At 48.3% G+C, this 20,658-nt stretch overlaps 1 protein-coding gene across 5 annotated transcripts in view; it reads right to left on the bottom strand.

Moving 5' to 3' along the window:
• Positions 1–10,368: 10,368 nt before the first annotated feature.
• The window catches only part of LPIN1 (lipin 1), a 121,560-nt gene continuing 111,270 nt past the window's right edge, over positions 10,369–20,658 (bottom strand). For all 5 annotated transcript variants that reach the window (XM_082672908.1, XM_082672909.1, XM_082672910.1 and 2 more), the window contains 3 exons: positions 17,545–17,659; positions 15,990–16,093; positions 10,369–12,895 (listed from right to left, as the gene is read on the bottom strand). In XM_082672908.1, coding sequence (XP_082529034.1) covers positions 12,736–12,895; positions 15,990–16,093; positions 17,545–17,659 — 379 coding nt within the window. In that variant the 3' untranslated portion in view covers positions 10,369–12,735. The remainder of the gene's footprint in view (positions 12,896–15,989; positions 16,094–17,544; positions 17,660–20,658) is intronic.

Here is a 20,658-nt window from a genome sequence, read left to right as displayed (position 1 = left end):
AAATGGAAAATACACGGGAAAAGTTCAGTCTGCTTGGTTTCAGCTGCAGCAGAAGCCCAGTGAGTCTGGCCATTTTTTGGTTGCGTTTTTTTTTCCAGAAGCACAAATTCAGCAGGAAGCCTTCCCTTGGAGGAGGTTCGGGGTGATGGCTGCAAATAGATGGCTCTTCAGAAAGTGACATTTGAGACACTGCCGTCTTCCTGAAAACTTGAGAAATTTGACGTCTCCGTATTTATTACAGGCTCCCTTCTGCCTCTTAAAGTCTCTTCATTTGTTTCCCCAGGCGTTCCTGGCACCCCCAGTGCCTAACCGTGTATCCCATCAATCTCTGCTCCCTCAGCAGAGCAAACCACATTTATGTGTAGCGTTTTGTTTCCTGACAATTCCGTTTTGGTTTTTTTCTCTCTGCGTTACTCAAGAAGATGGAATAACCCTCATAAAACAACTCCTTCCCCCGGCTCACAAAGGTCTTTATCCTTTTGTAGATAAAATCCACCATCACGCTGCTGTGGTTGAACCCACCGTCTGGGTCTTTCAAATCTCTAATAATCAGAGTTTACGACGTGAGCACTGACGAGCAAGCCGAGCCCCACCTCCCTGGAGGATGGAGATCCAGAGACTCAGATCCAGTTGGTCTGGGGCGGGACTTTCACATCAGTGATGTTTAAAATACCACCACCCTCCCATTAATTCTAAAATCCAATCAAGGTTGAGGATCTCTGATGGTAGGAACTCGAAGGTTCTCTGTTCTAAACCAGCATCAGTCACAGCTGTAATGCTGATGGGGGCACAGAGCTGCAGCCTCCCCAAGGACAACGGAGGCCCACAGGGTCTGTAAACACTCTGCCTCCCCACCAAGAATCTGCTTCTCTTCATGTAAAACTCGCAAACTTTATGCTCAGAGATTCCCAGCCGGAAGGCACCGAGATCTATCAGCGACTCCTCCTCCATTCTGCACCAGGAACTAACAGGCCTGCAGGAACCAAATATCAGGTTTGTTTTTTTTTTAACCTGGACAAGGTGTCCACAGCCCCCTCTCTCCTGGAAGAACAGGAGAAGAGCTGGGATGGAGATGACCTGGACCTGAGCCCAGATGAGGCTCCGCCTCCCTCTCCTCAGGTGTGAAGATGCTGGGAGCCCACCCGGCCAGCCTTGGGCTCGGAGGTCGAGAGGGGAGCGAGCAGAAGGTGGGTCCCCCCTGCTCACACGTTTTCGGAGCTGGGCTCCGGGGGGCTCTGAGAGGGCCTGAGACTTGTTCAGCCAGAAGTGAGACTCAGTCCAGGCACCTCCCTAACACCCACCGTCCCCGCCCCCAGATAAACTTACCCTTCCCTCCACGCTGCCACCCCCGCCTAGGACCCTGGACGTTTCTATCGCTGCACCTGCCCCACCTCAGCACACCATTTCTTAAACGTCTATCTCCTCCTGAGCACGGGCTCTTCGGAGCCCCAACAGCTAGCATTTCTTCAGGCGTATAGTGGGTCTGCAATGTACTTTACTCCTTCAGAGGCTGGCTTTATTGTCAAGTACTAGCTCTAAGGTACCAGACACCACTCATTGTCCCATAAACACTCACTCTAGGCAAAAAGCAGCTTATAAATAAATGGATTGGCGCTCTTGAGATCTGGCCACTGGATGGAATAAAAAGGACTGTCCTTGAAGAGTCTGATGAGTGAAGAAGCCTTGTCCCTTAGGAACAGTGGAAGCATGGAGGCGACGGGAGGCGGGTGCTGGGTCTAGTCTCCGCAGGTCGTTTCTCTCTCTTCTTCCTGCTTCTTTCCTGCTCCTGCTGTGTTGTTGTTTTTGTTTCTTTCTCACTTTATTTTGCTGGCATCCTTTGATAATTTTCATCTGTTTTATTGAAACCATAATAATATATTCACATAGTCCTAAAAGTCAAAGAGTGTTACTAGAAGACACAGAACCAAACTCTAGCCTGGCCTGGCCACCACACACATACCCATTCTGCTCCTTGGAGACGGGCCTTTCCAACTCTTTCAGCTGTTGATTCTGGTATTTCACTTTTTCTATTTCTAAATAACATGAACGTACTATAATATTTGCATTAACCAAATTGAGATACTACTTACTGACTTACTATGACAGATGAAGATTTTATCTTTCATATGCCCTCTTTTCCCATCCCCAAACCTCCTAGTATAAACGCCATGATATTTTGTATTTCTATAACTTTTTACTTTTCCTGGGGCGGAGAGTTGCTCCTTTGTTATTGCTTATCATTCTTTCAATGTAGTTCTAATTCCTCCCTTCTCCAAAAAAACATCTTATGGGAGAAGAAAGCTTCTCAGTAGCATTTTTTCACATTGTCAAATACCTCCCTCCTTTTTTCTCCTTCTTTAACAAACAGGAAAAGAAAACACAGAACTCAGGATGAAACACCACTTCTCCTAAAGCACAGTGACCTCGCTGTCACAGGAGGCCTGGGCCACCTCCCTCCCCAGGACTGCTCTGTCATCGTGCTTCTCTCCAACCAGAATCCCTTCCCTCATCTGTTCTCTCGTCCTGTGGATCAGTTAGGTGGCACCAGCTGCTGTCGCAAATGAACCTCTGAATCTCAGAGGTTATCACCATGGAAACTTACTTCTCCCTCTGCAAAGCTCATCTGCGTATTTGGCAGGCGGCCCACTACAGAGTGAGTCGGGGATCCAGGTTCCTTCCATCCTGTGGCTCTGCCCTGGAGACCTTCGCTTCCAGTGATGCAGAGAGACAGGGAATGTGAAAAAGGCACACCTGGTTTTCAACCGCTTTGGCCCAGAGGTGGTCAGATCACTGCTGCTTATAATTCCATTGCCCAGATGGGGGTGACACAGCCCCACCTAGATGTGGGGCTGGAGGCTGGGGTCTAGGGAACTTAGTCCCTGGGCGGAAGTTGTTTTTCAGCAACGACTCTCCAGGACAGCAGGGCTCTTCAGAGGACAGCTAACCACCTCTGCTCTACCTCCTAAAGCTCAGGGTCTCCAAATGCCCTACCCCATTTTCACAGGAAGTCCAAAACCAATTAACATTTCCACCAGGATATTATACAGCAGGAATTCAGCAACTGAACATGAGTGTCATTCCTTTGTGTTCCTAGGCTGCTGTAACACATCTGTGGCAAACAAAGAGCAGAAGGCCGAAGACGAGTACCATTCACTCACTCCCGCGCCCCAGACGCTATTTCCTCAGTTCACACTCTGGTGCGTCCAATCGGTAGGTTTCATAGTGACTGGCGAGTCCTCCAGTGCAGCCCAGAGTCGGTGTCTTTGGCAGGAGTTTCAGTGACACGTGCTCCATTCGCCCACCCAAGCAGAATTGGGTCCTTGCAGATACTTCTGAATTGAAAGGTCAAGCTCTGCTTGGTGAGAGGAACAGGGCCTGGTTTGCATTCGTTTCTGGTCGAAACAGGAAGCGCTTACCCCCTTTTTCAAAATGTGTTAGTTCGAAAAGGCACTGCGGTATGCACAATGATTCAACCCTGAGTAATCTGTGGAAGATGCTTCAGGTCTTTCTCACGGCCTAATCCCTGCTCTGTGTCCTCTTGTCTCCATCAGCTCAGCCAGGACACATGTTGGTGCCTCTCTTGTGTGCAGAGTTCTGGGCACACCGTGGGGCTGCTCTGATCTTAGCTCACTTCACCTCCATCGCCCCAGTGGCCACCCATACGTCTGCGACTCTCGGTGGGTGCAGTGGGACAGGGCCTGTTAACACTTGAGATCATGCTAGATTTGGAGACCCCGGTTCCTGCTCTGCCTTTTACTTATCAGAGGACCTTCGACCAATCACAGTCTCTCTGAACGTCAATTTTCTCCTCAGTAAAACAGAGCGAATGTAAAAAGTGATCTGAAACAGCAATGACAATAAAGCTTAGGATAGTGCCATGTCCAAAGCACAGACATGCCCATAATTTTGCGCCATTATTTGCTGCATGGCAACCGTGTGGAGCCAGCAGGGATAACGATGCTCTCCCACTTCACAGATGAGGAAACTCATGCCCAGGTAGGATGCTGGTGCCCATGAGGAAAGACTGCAAGACCGACTAGGGTTACAAATCAACCTTTCTGGACATAAATGGGGCGCCAGGCAGTGCAATCACTGCTTTGGAAAAGAAATATAAGAGCTTGTCCTTCTACGGGGCTCAGAGTTGCAGTGGGATGACACAGGGAAAGGGAGACTTCCCTGCTCCTGGCCCGGCTCCGTCTTGCTCAGCAAGTCAGGATGAACTGAATGACTGGCGTGCGGCAGCCGTCCAGAGAGCTTCACGGAGACCACAGGAAGGTGAGGCTTACACCAGGCCTTGAGAGATGCTTGAGGCGCGCCTGCGGAAGGGGGCGGGGCGGGGGGCGGCAGGGACCAAGCCAGTGAGCTCAGGAATGTGCAAGCACTCCGTACACTGGAAAGAGATGCTCAGAGGGGCACTACTGTAAGTGCGGCCTATCGGCACGCGAGTTGAGAGATGTCCTTAGAGGACTTGTTTCAATGAACATATTGTCAAAGAAAATAATCAATAAACGATCTCTAATAAGAATAAAAAAGCGTTTTATTTGAGCCACACTGAGGACCTACAGCCCAGAAGCCACCTTCCCAGATTACTCTGAGAAAGTGCTCCAGAGAAGCACAGTTTTCAGCACAGTTTTATATGTTATCAGAACAAAGGACATGGAAGAAGTCAAGGATATATTTCTTCAACCTTAAAAAAAAACAGACCAGCATGTGCACAGCGAGTCAGTATGGCCTCGGCACCTGGGAAGGGAGTCCTACCGTCAAAGGAGTCCCAGCACTGGTGTCCCAGGAATGGAGGCGTTTCATCTTTATTTTTTAAATGGACATTCTTTAGCTCTGGTCACTGCGCCCTTTTCGTTAATAATTAAAGCAGATGTACAAGGTGTGCTTGGTAGGTCACAAAGAAAGCTGTTCTAATTAGCATAAAATTCGAGTTAGCGCATGTATAAGCCAGAATGACTTCCCCGGAACTCAATATGTGAGCATTTCTTTTATCAATATGAACAGGCATATCAACTATACCGAAAACAAACGGCCTCAGAAAAGCCATGTTTTATCCACAGGCATGGGTGAGACCTTCCCACAGACATGCAGGACACGCTCAGTTTTAATGTCTGCCCTTTTCATAAGCTCTCGTTTTCATACGTTGTACATCGACAGCCCTAAATTATTTCTTGTATCTGAATTTCAATTTCTGTACTTTAGCTGATGATTTTACACTGTTGTAAAAGGATGCTCGTTGCCAGGTACTGCCATTCTGCGGAAAGAAAAAGCCACGCCTTCTCTGAGGCCCAAGTCAAGTTCATTGTCATTCATGGGCAGGAGAGGTGCCAGGCCTGGTTCCCCAGTCCCTGGGAAAGCCATTCCAGGGCCCCCCAAATTCATGCAAAGGTTCTTACCTGACCACTCGCCAACTTTCTCCCAAAGCAAGCAAAACCACCCTTAGAAGTTTCAAAATCGCTTTGGTTCCCTGGAAACAGAATTGCCCACCTGCCTCCCCTAATGCATGCAGATGTGCATTTAGCCCATCAGACCCTCCACATCGTTGGAGGGACGGTCCCCGCCCTGTGTGAGGGGCTGCCAAGCAGGCCTCATCCTCGCTGTTCCCTCTGGCGGGTGGGGGCGCTGAGCTTCTGCTGCACGATGCGGGTGCAGGCCAGCTGGGCCCAAAAGCGGCAGGCACGCTCCCTTCTCCACGGAGCCAAAGACGGGAGGAATTTTCTAGTGTGGGGGGTGAAAAGAGATATTTAAACGCTCCAATGAAACTTCAGGCAACTTCCATAACTTCTGTCATTTTGGGGAAAAAAGCTGACCCGTGAGTGCCCATTTTCTTCACTTGTGCTCCATCAACCAGAATCCTGGAGGAGAGAAGGGCGATGGGCACCCCAGACCCAGCCTCCAAGTGTGCTGATGCGTTAAGTACCGAATGATGTCGCACGATGTCCAAACGATAGTTTTAGGGCCCTTCAGACAGAGAAGATTAGGACGATGGAATGGTAGTGCGAGCCCTGGCTAAATACCAAAGTCCCCATTTCCAAATCAGTGCCACGCTTATCCCATCAGACAATTTACTGAGGGGACCTCCATCCTGTTGGAAGAATCTGCAACCGCTCATTAGCCGTCAGTGTTGCTGGAAATGGGAAATAAGAACTTCTTCATTACTGTGTTTTGCAGAAGTCAGTGTTAATAATGATTTAAACGATGACCCACCATGCTCAAAAAACCAAAAGGATCAGGCTGACAAATGAAACATAAAACACGGATACGTCTATTATAAACCCAAACCCAGCACCATCTCGCCAGCCTTAATACACCATTTTCTACCACATAACGTTCAGGTTAATTTGAATTTCATTGGTGCTTTAGTTTTATCTGCTCTTAATTTTGAAGGCATTTTGTTTTTATTATTGTATAAGGGCTCTTGCTTTCTGTTTATGCGTACTTAATACAACTATATAAAAATGATTTAGTTCAACACCGCAACATTTTGAAGATCCCTGTATTGTTTGAACTGGAGAAAAGATGCTACGTAGCATTTGTCCACTTAACACACGCTCTCCAGTCCTAAGAGGTTCGCCTATTCGGGTACTGTAAACTTATTTCTGCGGAAGGTCCAGATGAAAACAATTTTACTGCGTAAGAAATTATTTCCATTATCATCCTTTGTGTGCTGCATGAAGACAAGAATACGAACTTTTGTCCAGAACTAGATCTCCCTCAATAAAACAGAGGTTAACTGCTTCACTCAGTCAACAGGCACTGTTTATTTTTAGAATATCCCTGAAATATGAATCAAAAAGACAAAAGAATAAAAGCGAAACTATCAGGCCACTCTGGAAGGAAAAATATAAAGTTCCCAAATGAATGTGTTCCTTGAAAATATAAACCATTTCTTCCTAGCTTGGCTCTGTCGTGCATCTCGGAAAAGGATGTTTTTACAATCAGAGCAGAAATATGACTGGCGCTCCTACACTTACATTTCTTTGTTGCAAAATGAATGTAACTTGTTCGGATTCCAGCAGCAGAGAAGTCGTGGTTACTTTCCAAAGTGAAACCTAAAACCACCATCTCCGGTTCACAAAAGGCAGAATGAGTCACCGGAAGAGGCTACTTGCTTGCAAAACTCATTAAAAGCAATGCAAGGCTGAATGGACTTCCTGCACCAGTGAAAGGATCGCTGGCATCAGGACAGCAGCTCAAGGCTCCAGCAATCTGGGGGAGGAAGGGAGCCGTCAGAAATCCGGGCCGAGCCCAGGTCTGCGGGTTCACACGCACTCCCATCTCCTCCCAGCCGGGACCAGCGGCCCGAGATGCCCAGGAAGGTGGTTCCGGCTGGCAGCTGAGCCTCAAAGGCTCGGGACACCCTGGACTCGGTCGAGGCGCTGTATTGGGTTTCCAGGGGCCCCCAACCTTCAGCAGCTTTCTGTGGCCCTGACCAGGCCAAAGGTAGATGTCAGCGGCTATGATACAGAAGCGGCTCCCTGGGAACAGGATCCGGCCTCAGGTGTGTCCTCTGGAACTTGAGCGTGCATCAGAATCCTGGGGAGGATTTATTAGCACAGACTGTGGGCCCCATGCCCAGGGTTTGATTCAGGAGGCCCAGGGAAGAGCCCAGGAACGTGCATTTCTAGCAAGCTCTGATGCTGCCGCTACAGGCCCTGAGACCATATACTTTTGAGAACCACGAATCTAAATGGGTCTTAGACCTGAATGACGAGCTGCCACAAACTGCTCCGTCCTCGAGGCTGGTTAATGACGTTTGACCTGGGGCCATGCCAACTGAAGGCACTTTGGTACCAGAATGGTCCCTCCTTTCTCTCCCCATAAGCTCACAACACACCTGGCTGGCCTCCAAGGCAAGCACTACAGGGAGGGGCCTTTGTCAAGCCAGGACAATGTGTTTAAAGGTTGAACTGCCAACCAAAACAGATTGCGCCCCCCGGTGGCCATCTGGGGGCCAATGACTTCCAGGGCCAGCTTCTGTCTGCTCAAATTCTGGTTTTCTGCAGACACCAAGACCTATCGCGGTGGTGGTGACACCCACCTCCACCTTCCACTGCAGCAGGAGTTGAAAAAGCGGTCAGAAACAGGAAGGAGACTCTAGTGGCATTTTTTTTTTGGTTGGGTTGGTTTTTTTTTAATTATTTTATTTATTTTATCTTTGGCTGCGTTGGGTCTTCGTTGCTGCGCGTGGTCTTCGTTGCTGCGCGCGGGCTTTCTCTAGTTGCGGCGAGCGGGGCAGTGCCCGGGCTTCTCATTGCGGTGGCTTCTCTTGTTGCAGAGCACAGGTTCTAGGAGCACGGGCTTCAGCAGTTGTGGCACGTGGGCTCAGTAGCTGTGGCTCGCGGGCTCTAGAGCGCAGGCTCAGTAGTTGTGGTGCACGGGCTTAGTTGCTCCACGGCATGTGGGATCTTCCCGGACCAGGTCTCGAACCCATGTCCCCTGCACTGGCAGGCAGATTCTTAACCACTGCACCACCAGGGAAGCCCTCTAGTGGCGCTTTTAACCACCTTATCTTTGCCTAGCACAGAGACGGGATACCCCGCCACCCTTCACCACTGCAGACCCGTAGAAGCAGGGCACAGTGCTTTGTACAGACACTTTCAAGGGGAGGCAGATAAGTAGGAAATGATGGGTGATGTCACAAAGCTCCCTGGAACAGCTGGTTAGGACAACACTCCTGCTGGAACAAGGAAGTCAGATTCCAGAGTTTCATTTTTTTAAATGGGGCTTGTGTAACTTTCCTCCACTCCTGTTCTCCTGTCCCAGGTGTGTACCAGGGCTGCCTGTGTTACCTTTTATAGGAAAGGTCACTCTGAGGTCCAAAGCCGGCGGTCACTGACCCATCGGCAATGTTCCTTGAGGTCCCATGACGGCACTGGCAAACCTGGTGGGGTGTATCAGGGTTTGAAAACAAGGACAGGAATTATTTTGAATATTCAGGTGATTACAGCTGAGACATTGGGGAAATGCAAGCTACCGAACTGGTTTCCCCGGCGCATGTGTGAAGGCTGCTTGCACAACCGAATGGAAACAGCAGAGCCTACTGGCTCCACGGAGACAAAGTGGTGATGGGAGAGCAGGTGGGGATCGCCGGGCCCAAGATGCAGTTTATACTGATTTTTGCTTTCCAGATAAAAGCACCTACAACTTGAAATCAGGGTTGGAATAAATCTGTGATGTTCAGCTAAATGAGAGTTTGTTTTGTTTTTAAGATACAGAGGCGTGAAGAGATGAACTGTTTGGATCTGGGCTTCAGGAGGAGCTCAGCCCGGCACCCTGTACCAGAGTACCAGAGACATCTTTGAAGCATTTCAAAGAGGGACCAATATTCTTACACTTATTCCCGAAACACTCAGGCTGATGCACACAGGTAAGTAACAGGATGCCTCAGGCATCCTATTGTGTCGACGATGCACAACATCGATAGGAGTTACGACAGCGTTCAGGTGATCTGGGTAAACTCGCCAAGGGTTTTGACTGATTTGTTCAAAATGAGAGACAAATCGGGTATACCACAGAAAGTGTCCAAAAAATGAGGACAGTGGACATGACGCAAGGGAACCTGTATCGTGTCTTTTATTTTACGTATATTATAGTGTTTTGGGATCTTAAAAAACTTGCTGGCTGGGAAAGACGGGCTGGCCATGTTTTAGGGATAGCAAAGGGCCCAGCTGAAGCACGCCTGTGATGTGCCAACTAGCTGATCCAGAGCCAGGCCTCCTGTCTGGCCTGTGCACCCCCAGGAGGCACTAGTCCTCTGCCTTAATCAGGCAACCAAGGGCCACCCCTATAGCTCAGAGGCCACTGAAATGATTTGCACTAGGCAGTCCTAAGCTGTTCACCTTGCCCTGCCTTTCCTGCAGAAATCCCAGCAAAGGTCGTGGCCTCAGTCCCGCCCCCCCCATCACTTGTCTTTTGCCTCCTGACCACCCTGGTGCTTCCCCACGTGGCCCTGCTGGCGAGCTGCCTCCCATTCTGAGAAGCCGCTAGTATAATAAGCTTGGTTTTCCTGAGCCTCTCCTGTGTTTTCTCTTGTGGCTGCCACCTGACTGACATCCCATTCAAGAACAGGGAACGGAGCCCACCCGTGTAAGAGCCACGTGTTAAACACCGATTACAGGCCAGGTCCTGGGAGGCACCTCAGGTACAGCGTTTAACGGAACGCTCCCTGCTCCAGAGTCACTCCCATCAAGGTGGGACAAGCCCAGGGGGGCAGCCCTCTCCTCTCCTCTCTGTCTTCACCCCTCCTTCCCCCACCCCCCACCCGCCCCCCGCCGAGTGCACACAGAGGGTCAGTATTTCACCGAAGGCATCAGAAGAGACTGGCTCTTTTATTCCAAATATTGAATGAACAGTTCACAGCATTAAGGGTTTCGTTTTTTTGTTTACTGAGTAGAAAATAACATGCTTGATATCACACAGTAGGAAATCAGCATCTTAATAACTTACCAAAAACTATTTAAAATCCACACACCTGATTTTCAGGGAAGTCTGTCATTCGTCTCATTTGTTACAATACATCCTAGCTTTGCATCCAGCACAATGCAATGAAGTATTACAGTGATTTTTATCATCGTACCAGCATACACAAATACAGACCAAGCATTGTAAATAAAATATATTTAAAGTGGCGATCCAAACCTAAAATGGAAAAGGGACTCCTCTTTGAAGGTGTCATCATTTTCTCCAATGTACCAGGGACATATACTTTTCTTCATCACGTGTGATGAATGTTTGATGACTTGTCGCGATGGAGGGATTCGTTTCCATCGGGCAACTCTGAAATGTGTGGCCCAAACACAGCATCCTAGCACGTGGCTTTGGGGTCACTGAGTTACGGTTGTGTGAACACAGATAAACAAGCTCGCACATGCGTGAGCACGGCCCGGGCACAAATCCCGCTTTCCGAAGCCACGAGGCAGGTGTGAATGTCACTGCCTCTCCAGGGGTCACACTCTGAACCTGACACAGACCCGAGTGCGACTTTCTGGAAGGCGTGCTCTGTTTCAGAGGGCAGTGGCGTGGAAGCTTAGGGTGCATCAAAATTGGGGGTTCCAAAGTTGCATGCTCTTGCGAGAGGACTACAGCTGGTCGCCTTCTACTTAGTTCACAGCAGTTAAAGTTCACCGCAAAATACCCTCGTGACAGGAAGAATGAAGGTAGCCTCTGAAGGTCACTAATGGCTAGCCCAGGTTAAGGCAGGACTATTTTAAATCATTTTTAATGCCTCCAAAAGGGCATCTGCACATGAGGCGTGTGCTGCTCCGCGAATCTGCGACCAGCTACGCACAGGTGTTTGCGTTTCTCTGGGTGGCCGCGCGAACCGCTCGGGAAAGGCGTCCGCTGCCAGCAGAGCCCACCGGCGACAGGGGAGGCAACGCCTCTGGGTTTTCTTTCACAGAAAGAGTAAAACTGCATTCAACTGTTTCACTGTGTGCCTCCAGGACTCTAACCATGCGATTTAAATAGGAGAGCATCTCAACCACCGGAGTAAAACGCTCTTTAACAAAATAAGAGCTCGAAAAGCGAAGTCTTTTACCAAAATAATTCTTTCACTTTTCAAATTATTCTCTTCTCCACAGGCCAATTTAACAAACAAGTAAAAGAATCATCTTCTACCGGCTTGACGAATGTCACTCAAATGACTACTTATCCACTTGCCCTTAAATCTGAGTGGGAAAAGCTAAGGGAAATAAAAAGTATGACTCATAAATTCCAAAAGAAGGTCAGTGCTGTGAGAATTACAGAATAAGGCTCTTTGGATGGTCTAACACGTATATCTTTTTAATGTATTACTGACAGTTATAATAGAAAGAACATGGCTAAAATGCTTATAGCAGTAACCCAATCAGAGTAAGGTAATAAATAATACTATCTACAAAGAATATAATTTAACTTCTTCAAACTATTTTCTTAAAACCAACCAGTTTCTGTCGAGAGCTCCCAAAAGAAACTGACACCGTCACCGCTTGGCATAAGCTCCGCGCGAGCCCACGTTTTCAGCGGCGCGTTGCCAGACAGGTTGCTGGCAGAGTGTCGAACTGATTCGAAATACTGCCCTAATAATATTTCCTATAATCTGAACTTAAGGCATCGCAGAGGTACAGGAAGCTGGAAAAAGCACATTCTAAATAAAACATCTGCCACGGGTGCGTTAAGGCATAAATATTCCAGCCTTGTGCCACAAAAGTAGGGGAAAATATGCCAGTTACATAGGTTAGCTTTAACCAGAGGAATTAAAACCATCAGACCGGTCGGCAAACACCACAAGGGGACATCCGCAAGGTCAAGGCCCAGAACGGTGGGGTTTGGAGTCCCTTCCGAGACCTCAGATTCAGGTCACGGGACCCTGCACAGCCCTCCACGTGGCACAGATGTGTCCCCCACTCTCCCAGAAGTCGTGCACACCTGGTGCCCCTCCTTGGATCCCATCATCACAGGGACCCCCGCTTCACAGCCCATCTTGCACACTAACCGCTCCCACCTGCAGCAGGCTGGGGAGGGCAGCGCTGCCACAGGCTCGAAGCCTCAACCGGGCATGGCCTCCCCACCAGGGACGCACCCGACGCCCTGTCTAGGACGTACACATCGCTTAGAAATGTCAACCCCGGCCAGGGGCACCGGGAGAGAAATGCTCCTCTGCTCTTAAGCAAATGACTGCAGGTTCCCAAACCTATCCTTTAATGGGGGCGCCTGATCTCCACAGGATGCCAGGAAGTGGCCCGGAACGTACTATGCTGATGCAGAATGAACGTCCTGGTTTTCAAAGGGTGGCGGTGGTTCTCTCCAAAAGGTGAAGTTACTGAATGTATCTGAACAGGGAAAGTCTGAAGAATGGCTCCTTTTCAGCAAGGGGAAAACGTGGTCGACCACCTCGCAGAGTCTCACATACCTGGGAGGAAGATGGACAACGTCACCGCCTGGGAGGGACATTCGGCCACGCAGGACACCAGCACGTATCCCCCGAGCGGTGCCCGGGAGTCAGGAGGGATCCAGGACCCCCAAGAATGGACCATGTGCTTAACACGAGGGAGGCTGTTCTAGAATAATCCCTCACTAATTAACAGGAAATCAGAGAGTCTGCCAAGGAGGGGAGTCGGAGATGGCCTCGTGGGCAAGGCGGGTGTGACCTGACTTCACTCAAAGGAGCAGAAGCAAGACAGCATGACAGACGTACAGCCGCCCGCCCTGGGGGCAGTGGAGACAAGAATCGCAGAGAAGGCACATCTTCGGAGCGTCACCCAGAGGCTGCCTCACTGTGCAATGAAAGGGCACTGGGCCCCGGGGTTAGGAGACTCCAATCTGACCTTCAGCTCTGCCATTTATGGGCTGTGCCACCTCTGACAAGTGGCTTCATCCCTCTAAGCCACGATTCCCTCAGCCGTAAAGGGAGAAACTGTGCACAGTGCTCACGTGAGAATTAAATCAGATAACGTATGCCACGGGAAAATAACGTGAGCCGATGTTCCATAAATTTATTCAACAATAAACCATGAACACTACAAAATAATTCGCCCTGGCTAACTGTCAGCCTCAGGAAAAAAAGCCATAGTTGGCATGAGGGTCAAGAGACCTGGGTCAAGACCCCCGCCTTACTGCTGTGGAACCCTAGGCAGGTGTCTTGCCCTCTCTGGGCCTCAGGTCCTTATGAATATGGACTTGGACCTGATCAGTGTTTCTCAACGCTCCCTGCAAGACTCTCTCACTCTGTTTTCTGTGTATTCCCAAGAAGATGTTGCGTATTAGTTTCTGTGGCCTAGAACTACCAAAAGAAAGTTGCTCTACTGAATATGCATTCTCAGACCTCCGGGCACCTCCAACCAGAAACTGTGACAAGCCCAGGCCTCCCTGCATATCCTCGGAGTCCTCCCTGACAGCCGCCGGTCCCTCTCCAGCTCTAATTTGCTAAGAACCAAAAAGGCTTTTGAAATCCAAACTCAAGGAGTTAGCATGTTCTGAGGCATAAAATAACTTTTAAATAAGGATGAGTGTGTGTGTGTGTATTTAATAAAGGACCTCCAAAGACTTATGAGAAACATTGTGCTTGCACAAAATGGGGAAAATCTCTCTTAATAAGCAAGGATCGTCTTTCCTAGGGATTAAAACAAAATTTTAAAATACCCTCTCGCTTGGAGACCTGTCTGTTTGAGTTTTGTGGCTCTGGAAGGTGGCCCCTCCCTGCAGGGGGCAGTTCACGGCTCATCATCAGCTCCGTCTGTGCCTCTCGGACCAACCCTCCACGCACGGGGCTCCTTCAGAGCAGGCAGAGCTCACACACTGCTGGCCATAAATGCCAAGAAGGAAAGCACTGAAGCCCCCCATCGGCGTGGGCCCCTGACTTCTCCGAGACAATGTCCCAGCTTCCAAGGGGCAAGCACCCACTTGGCTCTGAAATGGTGGTACCGAGTTTGGTACCACCAGAGAAAAGTGTGTGCTTAAACTGGGGCAGGAGAGTCTCTCTCCCACAGGGAGAATCACATCTCCCGGTCTAGGTGGAAGAAGACACCATTCCTTGGCGATAAATAAAGTTTCCTCCCCCAAGGCGTGGGCAAAGCGTGCATTTTTACCCCAGCGTCTCAGCGAACGGGATAACCTCAGAGGCCTCCTGGGCAGACCTTCAGAGATGCTGGCATCCCCCTTTCAACACCTCTTAGGACAAGACATGCCACTGGGCTGCTGCCTGGGCAGAAACCTTTGCCACTTCAGGGCAGTGTGCCTTCAGCTGACAGTTCTTTCAACCCTAAATGGAAATCCGCTCTCCCCTCGAGATCGAGGAGAGACTTTCACGTGGGGAACGACGGAGAAGAGGGAACTGAGACGTTATCAGGGCGGCCGCTCAGAACTCAGGAGAGGGAGAAACCGTAAGGAAAGGGGTGTGGAAGAAAGAGTCCCTGCTGTCGTTCTGCCCATCAGGCAGCACCTGCACGGCCTCCCCTTGTGAAGGATGGAGGCGGGTCCTGGCTCCCCCACTCCCCTCTCGCCCCACATACCCTGGGAACTGCTTACTTAGGCCCTGGCCTGGCTATGGGGGAGGGAGGCAGACCCCAGGGCGCCCTCTAGCCTGGAACTATCCTCTTTACCCTGGATTAGACTCCCAACGGGTAAAAGGATCATCTTGAAAGTGAAAATCTGCCCTAGGGGAACGTAGATCTCTATCAAACAAAAAAAACCAATCCCTGGGAAGCCGCTAGACCCGAACTCCCCCGGTCCAACTCCTCCACATAAGGAGGGCCCCAGCAGGCCCCCTGGGGTCGCTCAGGCCAGAAGCTGTTTTCCAGGTCTGCAGGGATCAGGCCAACAGGGGTACGGCCTCTGAAACGGACAAGGCAGGACGACACCTGTCTGCCCGACATCACCCAGTGGGCAAAGCTGAGGAAACGCTCTCCACTCTAAGAAGTCAGGAACCCAAAGAGAGACATATCCCAGTCAAGGGAGATTCCCGGCCAGCCAGGAGGCGTCACTGCAAACAGTAACCCAGTTCAGCCCACGGCCTTGGGGAGAATGCGCTTCGGCCAAAACTACGAGAATTCTTACCGTCACATAGCCATGTTTCTGGTGAGAATGTTATTACAGGTCAGTAATGTGAAGGGCTACATAGGTTCTTCATCTGTAAATATATCTTCTCATGATATTTTAATCTGGCTATATTTCTAATTCGCATTCTAGGCTTTCAAAACGAATTCGGCAAATGTAAGCCAGTGGTTTTCAAATTCATGCCATCCCACTCTGCAGCAGCATCTAACCACTCGTTTAAATTTTCGACCTGGTGGGGATCTGATTTAATAATGCAGGCTGTCCAAAAGTTAGGTTCTGGACAAAATCCGACACGTTAACGTATGTTTCCCTTGTAGGAATTAAAGATTAAAATATAGGCACCGAAGGATTAAAAAGGTATAATACTGTTGACTGTGAAACACCACTCCAAGGTCAAGATGACGACAACAGGCAATGACACAGCGATGACAGCGAGGGGCCACAATACTCACGAGGAGACGTTGGTCTTCGCGTGTTCCTGCACCAGCTCTCCTTTGGGATTGACGGTGAATATCCTGTTCAGAGACACGCCCACTTGCTTGTACGAGTACACATCCTATATTTGGTAAAGTGTTAATGAGAAGAAAAGAGTTCATCGTAAATACAAATATTTCAGATTTGATACAAACACAGGCAGACCACAGAGTTACTGTGGGTTCGGTTCCAGACACCACGACAAGGCCAAGCACACGAACATTTTGGTCTGCCGGTGTATATAAGAGTCATGTTTACACTACACTGCACTGTACTAAGCGTGCGACAGCTTTATGTCTAGAAAAAGTGCATACAAAAGACACTTCAGGGCGTCCCTGGTGGCGCAGTGGTTGAGAGTCTGCCTGCCGATGCAGGGGACGCGGGTTCGTGCCCCGGTCCGGGAGGATCCCACGTGCCGCGGAGCGGCTGGGCCCGTGAGCCATGGCCGCTGAGCCTGCGCGTCCGGAGCCTGTGCTCCGCAACGGGAGAGGCCACGACGGTGAGAGGCCCGTGTACCGCAAAAAAAAAAAAAAAAAAAAAAAGTTTAAAAGAACACTTTATTGCTGAAAATGCTAACCCTGAGTCTTCAGCGAGTCCTAGCAGTCACATCAAAGATCTCTGATCCCAGATCACCGTAATGTATAAAATCATGAAAAAGCTTGAAATATCGCAAGAATTACCAAAACGTGACACAGAAACAGGAAGTGAGCAAATGCCGTTGGAAGAATGGTGCTGACAGACTTGCTCGATGCCACAAACTTTTAATTTGTAAAAAAAAAAAAAAAAAGCAATATTTGCAGAGTGTCACAAATCGAAGTGCAATAAAACGAGGTCTGCCTGCGTTATAAAACTTTCATTAAACTCGAATAATACCTCCAAGTAGTGTAGAGAAAGAAAGTCTCTGGATGTGAAACTAGTAAGTAAGTTGTCCTCTCTGGGCCTCAGTTCACCCCTCTATTCAAGAACTGAGTTAAAATGTAAACCACCTACGACATCCCCTGCAATTCTAACATTCCTTAAGGTTACTCCGTGACCCATTTTCTTGGGCATGAGTTTCAAAAGCAGGAGAATTTTCTGACTGGGAAGTAAGTACCCAACTACCTTCTCCAGAATGCTGACCCTTCTAGCAAATTTGGGAAGTATGCACAAAATCTCAAAGTACTACTTTTACTATAGGAAATAACACTCTTAAAACTTGAGACACTGAATTCACCTTTGTGCTCTGTGGTCCCATTCCGGCAGAAAGGATCTAGTCCCATTTAATGTTCTTGTTTTACTAATTTAGCAAGCAATTTGGAATTTAAAGTTTCTAGTTTCAAACTGAAACCCACAAGCCCACCTTCAAAGAAAACTAGAGGCCACGAAATAATGACGATCTCCTTGCCTTCAGATGTAGGCAAGCGGCTCCTTAGCAGTTATTTCTAGTAGTAGGAGAATCTGGCTTCACATGGGAGTCTAGGCCGGCCTTTCAGATGACGGCTATCTGAACAGACAGTAATTTCAAGAACTCGTATATACCCGACGACTACTTACAGCTGGTCGGTTTCCAAAAGCAGCATAAAAGGGTTCTGTATTTGGAGAAAACAAGTTTTTGATGTCTGTCAAACACTGGACTTTAAACTTCTCTGGCTTCTTTTCGATCACTTCTCTGTTAAAACAAATAAATAACGGGTCAGCACGAGAGCATCAGCTTCATTAGCAACAAACTACTTTTAACCGTCAGAGGTGCTGGGATACTAAGAGCGCTTTCTTTTGTATCTTCAGAAGTTAAATATGCGCAAGTCGGTCAAGCCATCCCAGAGAAGCGCTGGACAGAAAGTGAATCCGTACTTTCAAGTCTTCCCACAAGGAAAACACCGCAGACAAGTGATTTCGACAGAGACTTCCACCAGTCATCCAAGGAACAAAGGATTCCAGGGCACAGAGGAAGAGAAAACCTCTCCTGACTCACTTCACGAGGCCAGCATGACCTCGAAAACTAAACCGAAAGAGGTAGGAAAGTATGGGGAAAGTGTGGGCCGATCTCACTCGGGAACGCCAGTGCAAAAATTCTAAATGAGTTAAAAACTTTATTACAATATACTAGCGAAGACCTAAATAAATGAAGAAATATACCCTACAATTGAATTGGAATATTCAATATTATAATGAGATATTAATTCTCCATTGGTCTACAGATTCACTGTCATTTCAGTTAAACTCTCACCAGGTTGTTGTCTGCACGTTTTTATGGAATGTGACTCAAATCGCTACAGAGACGAACGAAGGCCAGAAATGGAGGCACATATTTCCGGGCCTTCCATTTACGACCACGACGACAAGTCAAAGCAGAGGAGAAGGGCACTCATTGCAGCAAATGGTGCTGAGACAACTGAATATCCATACAGGTATAAAGAAAAAGCAAATGGACCCCTAGTGCACTCGATATACAAAAAGCAATTCCTGGTGAATTACAGACTTCAATGTGAAAGGCGACACCTTTAGGTAAAATACAGGAGACTTTCCTCAGGCCCACACTCAGGGAAGGCTTTGTCAACACACAGAAAGAACAAAATGACAGGGGAAATGATCTGTTCAACTAAAGGCAACTCAGATTTATGTCCATCAAAAGCCATAAACTGGAGAAAGATATTTGTAGCGCTCGTAACAAAGGCTATGTGTGCACAATCTCTAACACTGTTACAAATCAAAAGGAAAATAAGGGACAGACGTGAACAGGCACATCACAGAAGGTGAAGCCCACATGGCCAATAAACGCGTGGAAAGAGACATTTCGTACCCACCAGAGTAGCAAAAATGTAAACGGCTGACAACATGTAGGTAAGAAAGTAAAGCCGATGGAAGGAACACTTCGCACTGTTTGCTTCTGGTGTACGAACTGGCTCAACTACTTTGGACAACAGTTTGCAATGGCCAAAGAAGACCACACATGTGCATGCTCTGTGGCCCAGCAATCCTGCTCCTGGGGGTGTACCCCGGAGCACACTGCACAGCTGCCCCCAGAGGACACACACAGGCAGCACTGCGCCCGAGAGCAGAAAACCACAAGTGGCTCAAGCACCCACCAACAGCAGAAAAGATAAGCGGGCTGTGGTGGAGTCTAACAACGGGACCCACACAGAAGCAAAGACGAGCCAGTTACAGCGACTCTCAACGATCCTGGGAACGTCACGCTGAGCAGTAGAAGTGAGCTCCGGAAGCACATATGACTCATTTCCATAAAGTCCACAAATGTGCACAATTCCGCATACTGGTTAGGATCACACACACGTGCTAACTATTTAGAGGAGCAGGGAATGACTAACGCACAACCAGGGATAGCAGCCACTATTACGGCTCAGAGGGTGGAGTGAGAGCACATCCTCTCGCTTTATCTCGGTCGTGGGCAGGCTGGTGTTCACTGTCTGATTATTGGATGATCTCAAGGGTCCCTTTCAGCTTGCGTATATTACAGAGATACTGCATATCTATCTATCTATCTATCGACAGATGCCTTGCATGTATTTTTTGAACTATTCTTTGGCGCCTCAACAGAACGTAATTTAGATGACGCTGATGAGCCCCAAACTGAGTGTCAGAAGGCCCAGGGGCTGGTCCTGGCTCTGCATGGACTTCTATGGACTCCAGAACCCTCCTTAGCACTAAAAGGGCCTTACAGTCTACATCTCAGGACTCTTATACAGAGACACATGAGTGAATGTATGATTATAAGTCTCAAACTTCAATCCACTGCTTTGAGAGCAGCTCAGGACACTGCCCTGGGCCCCCAGCTCCAGGGAGGCCGCTGCTTTCCTGCCCCCCACTAGGAGGCCAGACTTAGTTTGGTTGGGCTGTCCTGAATGTGGGCATGAAGGGAAGGGGAGAGGGTCATCAGAAATGGGCTGGTGTTCAACACCCATTTATGATAAAAACTCTCCAGAAAGTAGGCATAGAGGGAGCTTACCTCAACATAATAAAGGCCACATATGACAAACCCACAGCCAACAGCGTTCTCAATGGTGAAAAACTGAAACCATTTCCTCTAAAATCAGGAACAAGACAAGGATGCCCACTCTCACCACGGTTATTCAACAAAGTTTTAGCTACAGCAATCAGAGAATAAAAAGAAATAAAAGGAATTCAAATCGGAAAAGAAGACGTAAAGCTGTCACTGTTTGCAGATGACATGATATTATACATAGAGAATTCTAAAGATGCTACCAGGAAACTACTAGAGCTAATCAATGAATTCGGTAAAGTATCAGGATACAAAATTAACGCACAGAAATCTCTTGCATTCCTAGACACTAATGATGAAAAATCTGAAAGGGAAATTAAGGAAACACTCCCATTTACCACTGAAACAAAAAGACTAAAATACCTAGGAATAAACCTACCCAAGGAGACAGAAGACCTGTATGCAGGAAACTAGAAGACAGTGATGAAAGAAATTAAAGATGATACAAACAGATGGAGAGATAAACCATGTTCTTGGATTGGAAGAATCAACCTTGACAAAATGACTATACTACCCAAAGCAATCTACAGATGCAATGCAATCCCTATCAAACCACCAATGGCATTTTTACAGAACTGGAACAAAAAATTTCACAATGTGTATGGAAACACAAAAGACCCCAAAGAGCCAAAGCAATCTTGAGAAAGAAA

Source organism: Grampus griseus (assembly GCF_964374135.1).
Source record: "Grampus griseus genome assembly, chromosome: 15".
Lineage (NCBI taxonomy): Eukaryota > Metazoa > Chordata > Mammalia > Artiodactyla > Delphinidae > Grampus > Grampus griseus.
This window is presented reverse-complemented; position numbering and strand designations above follow the sequence as displayed.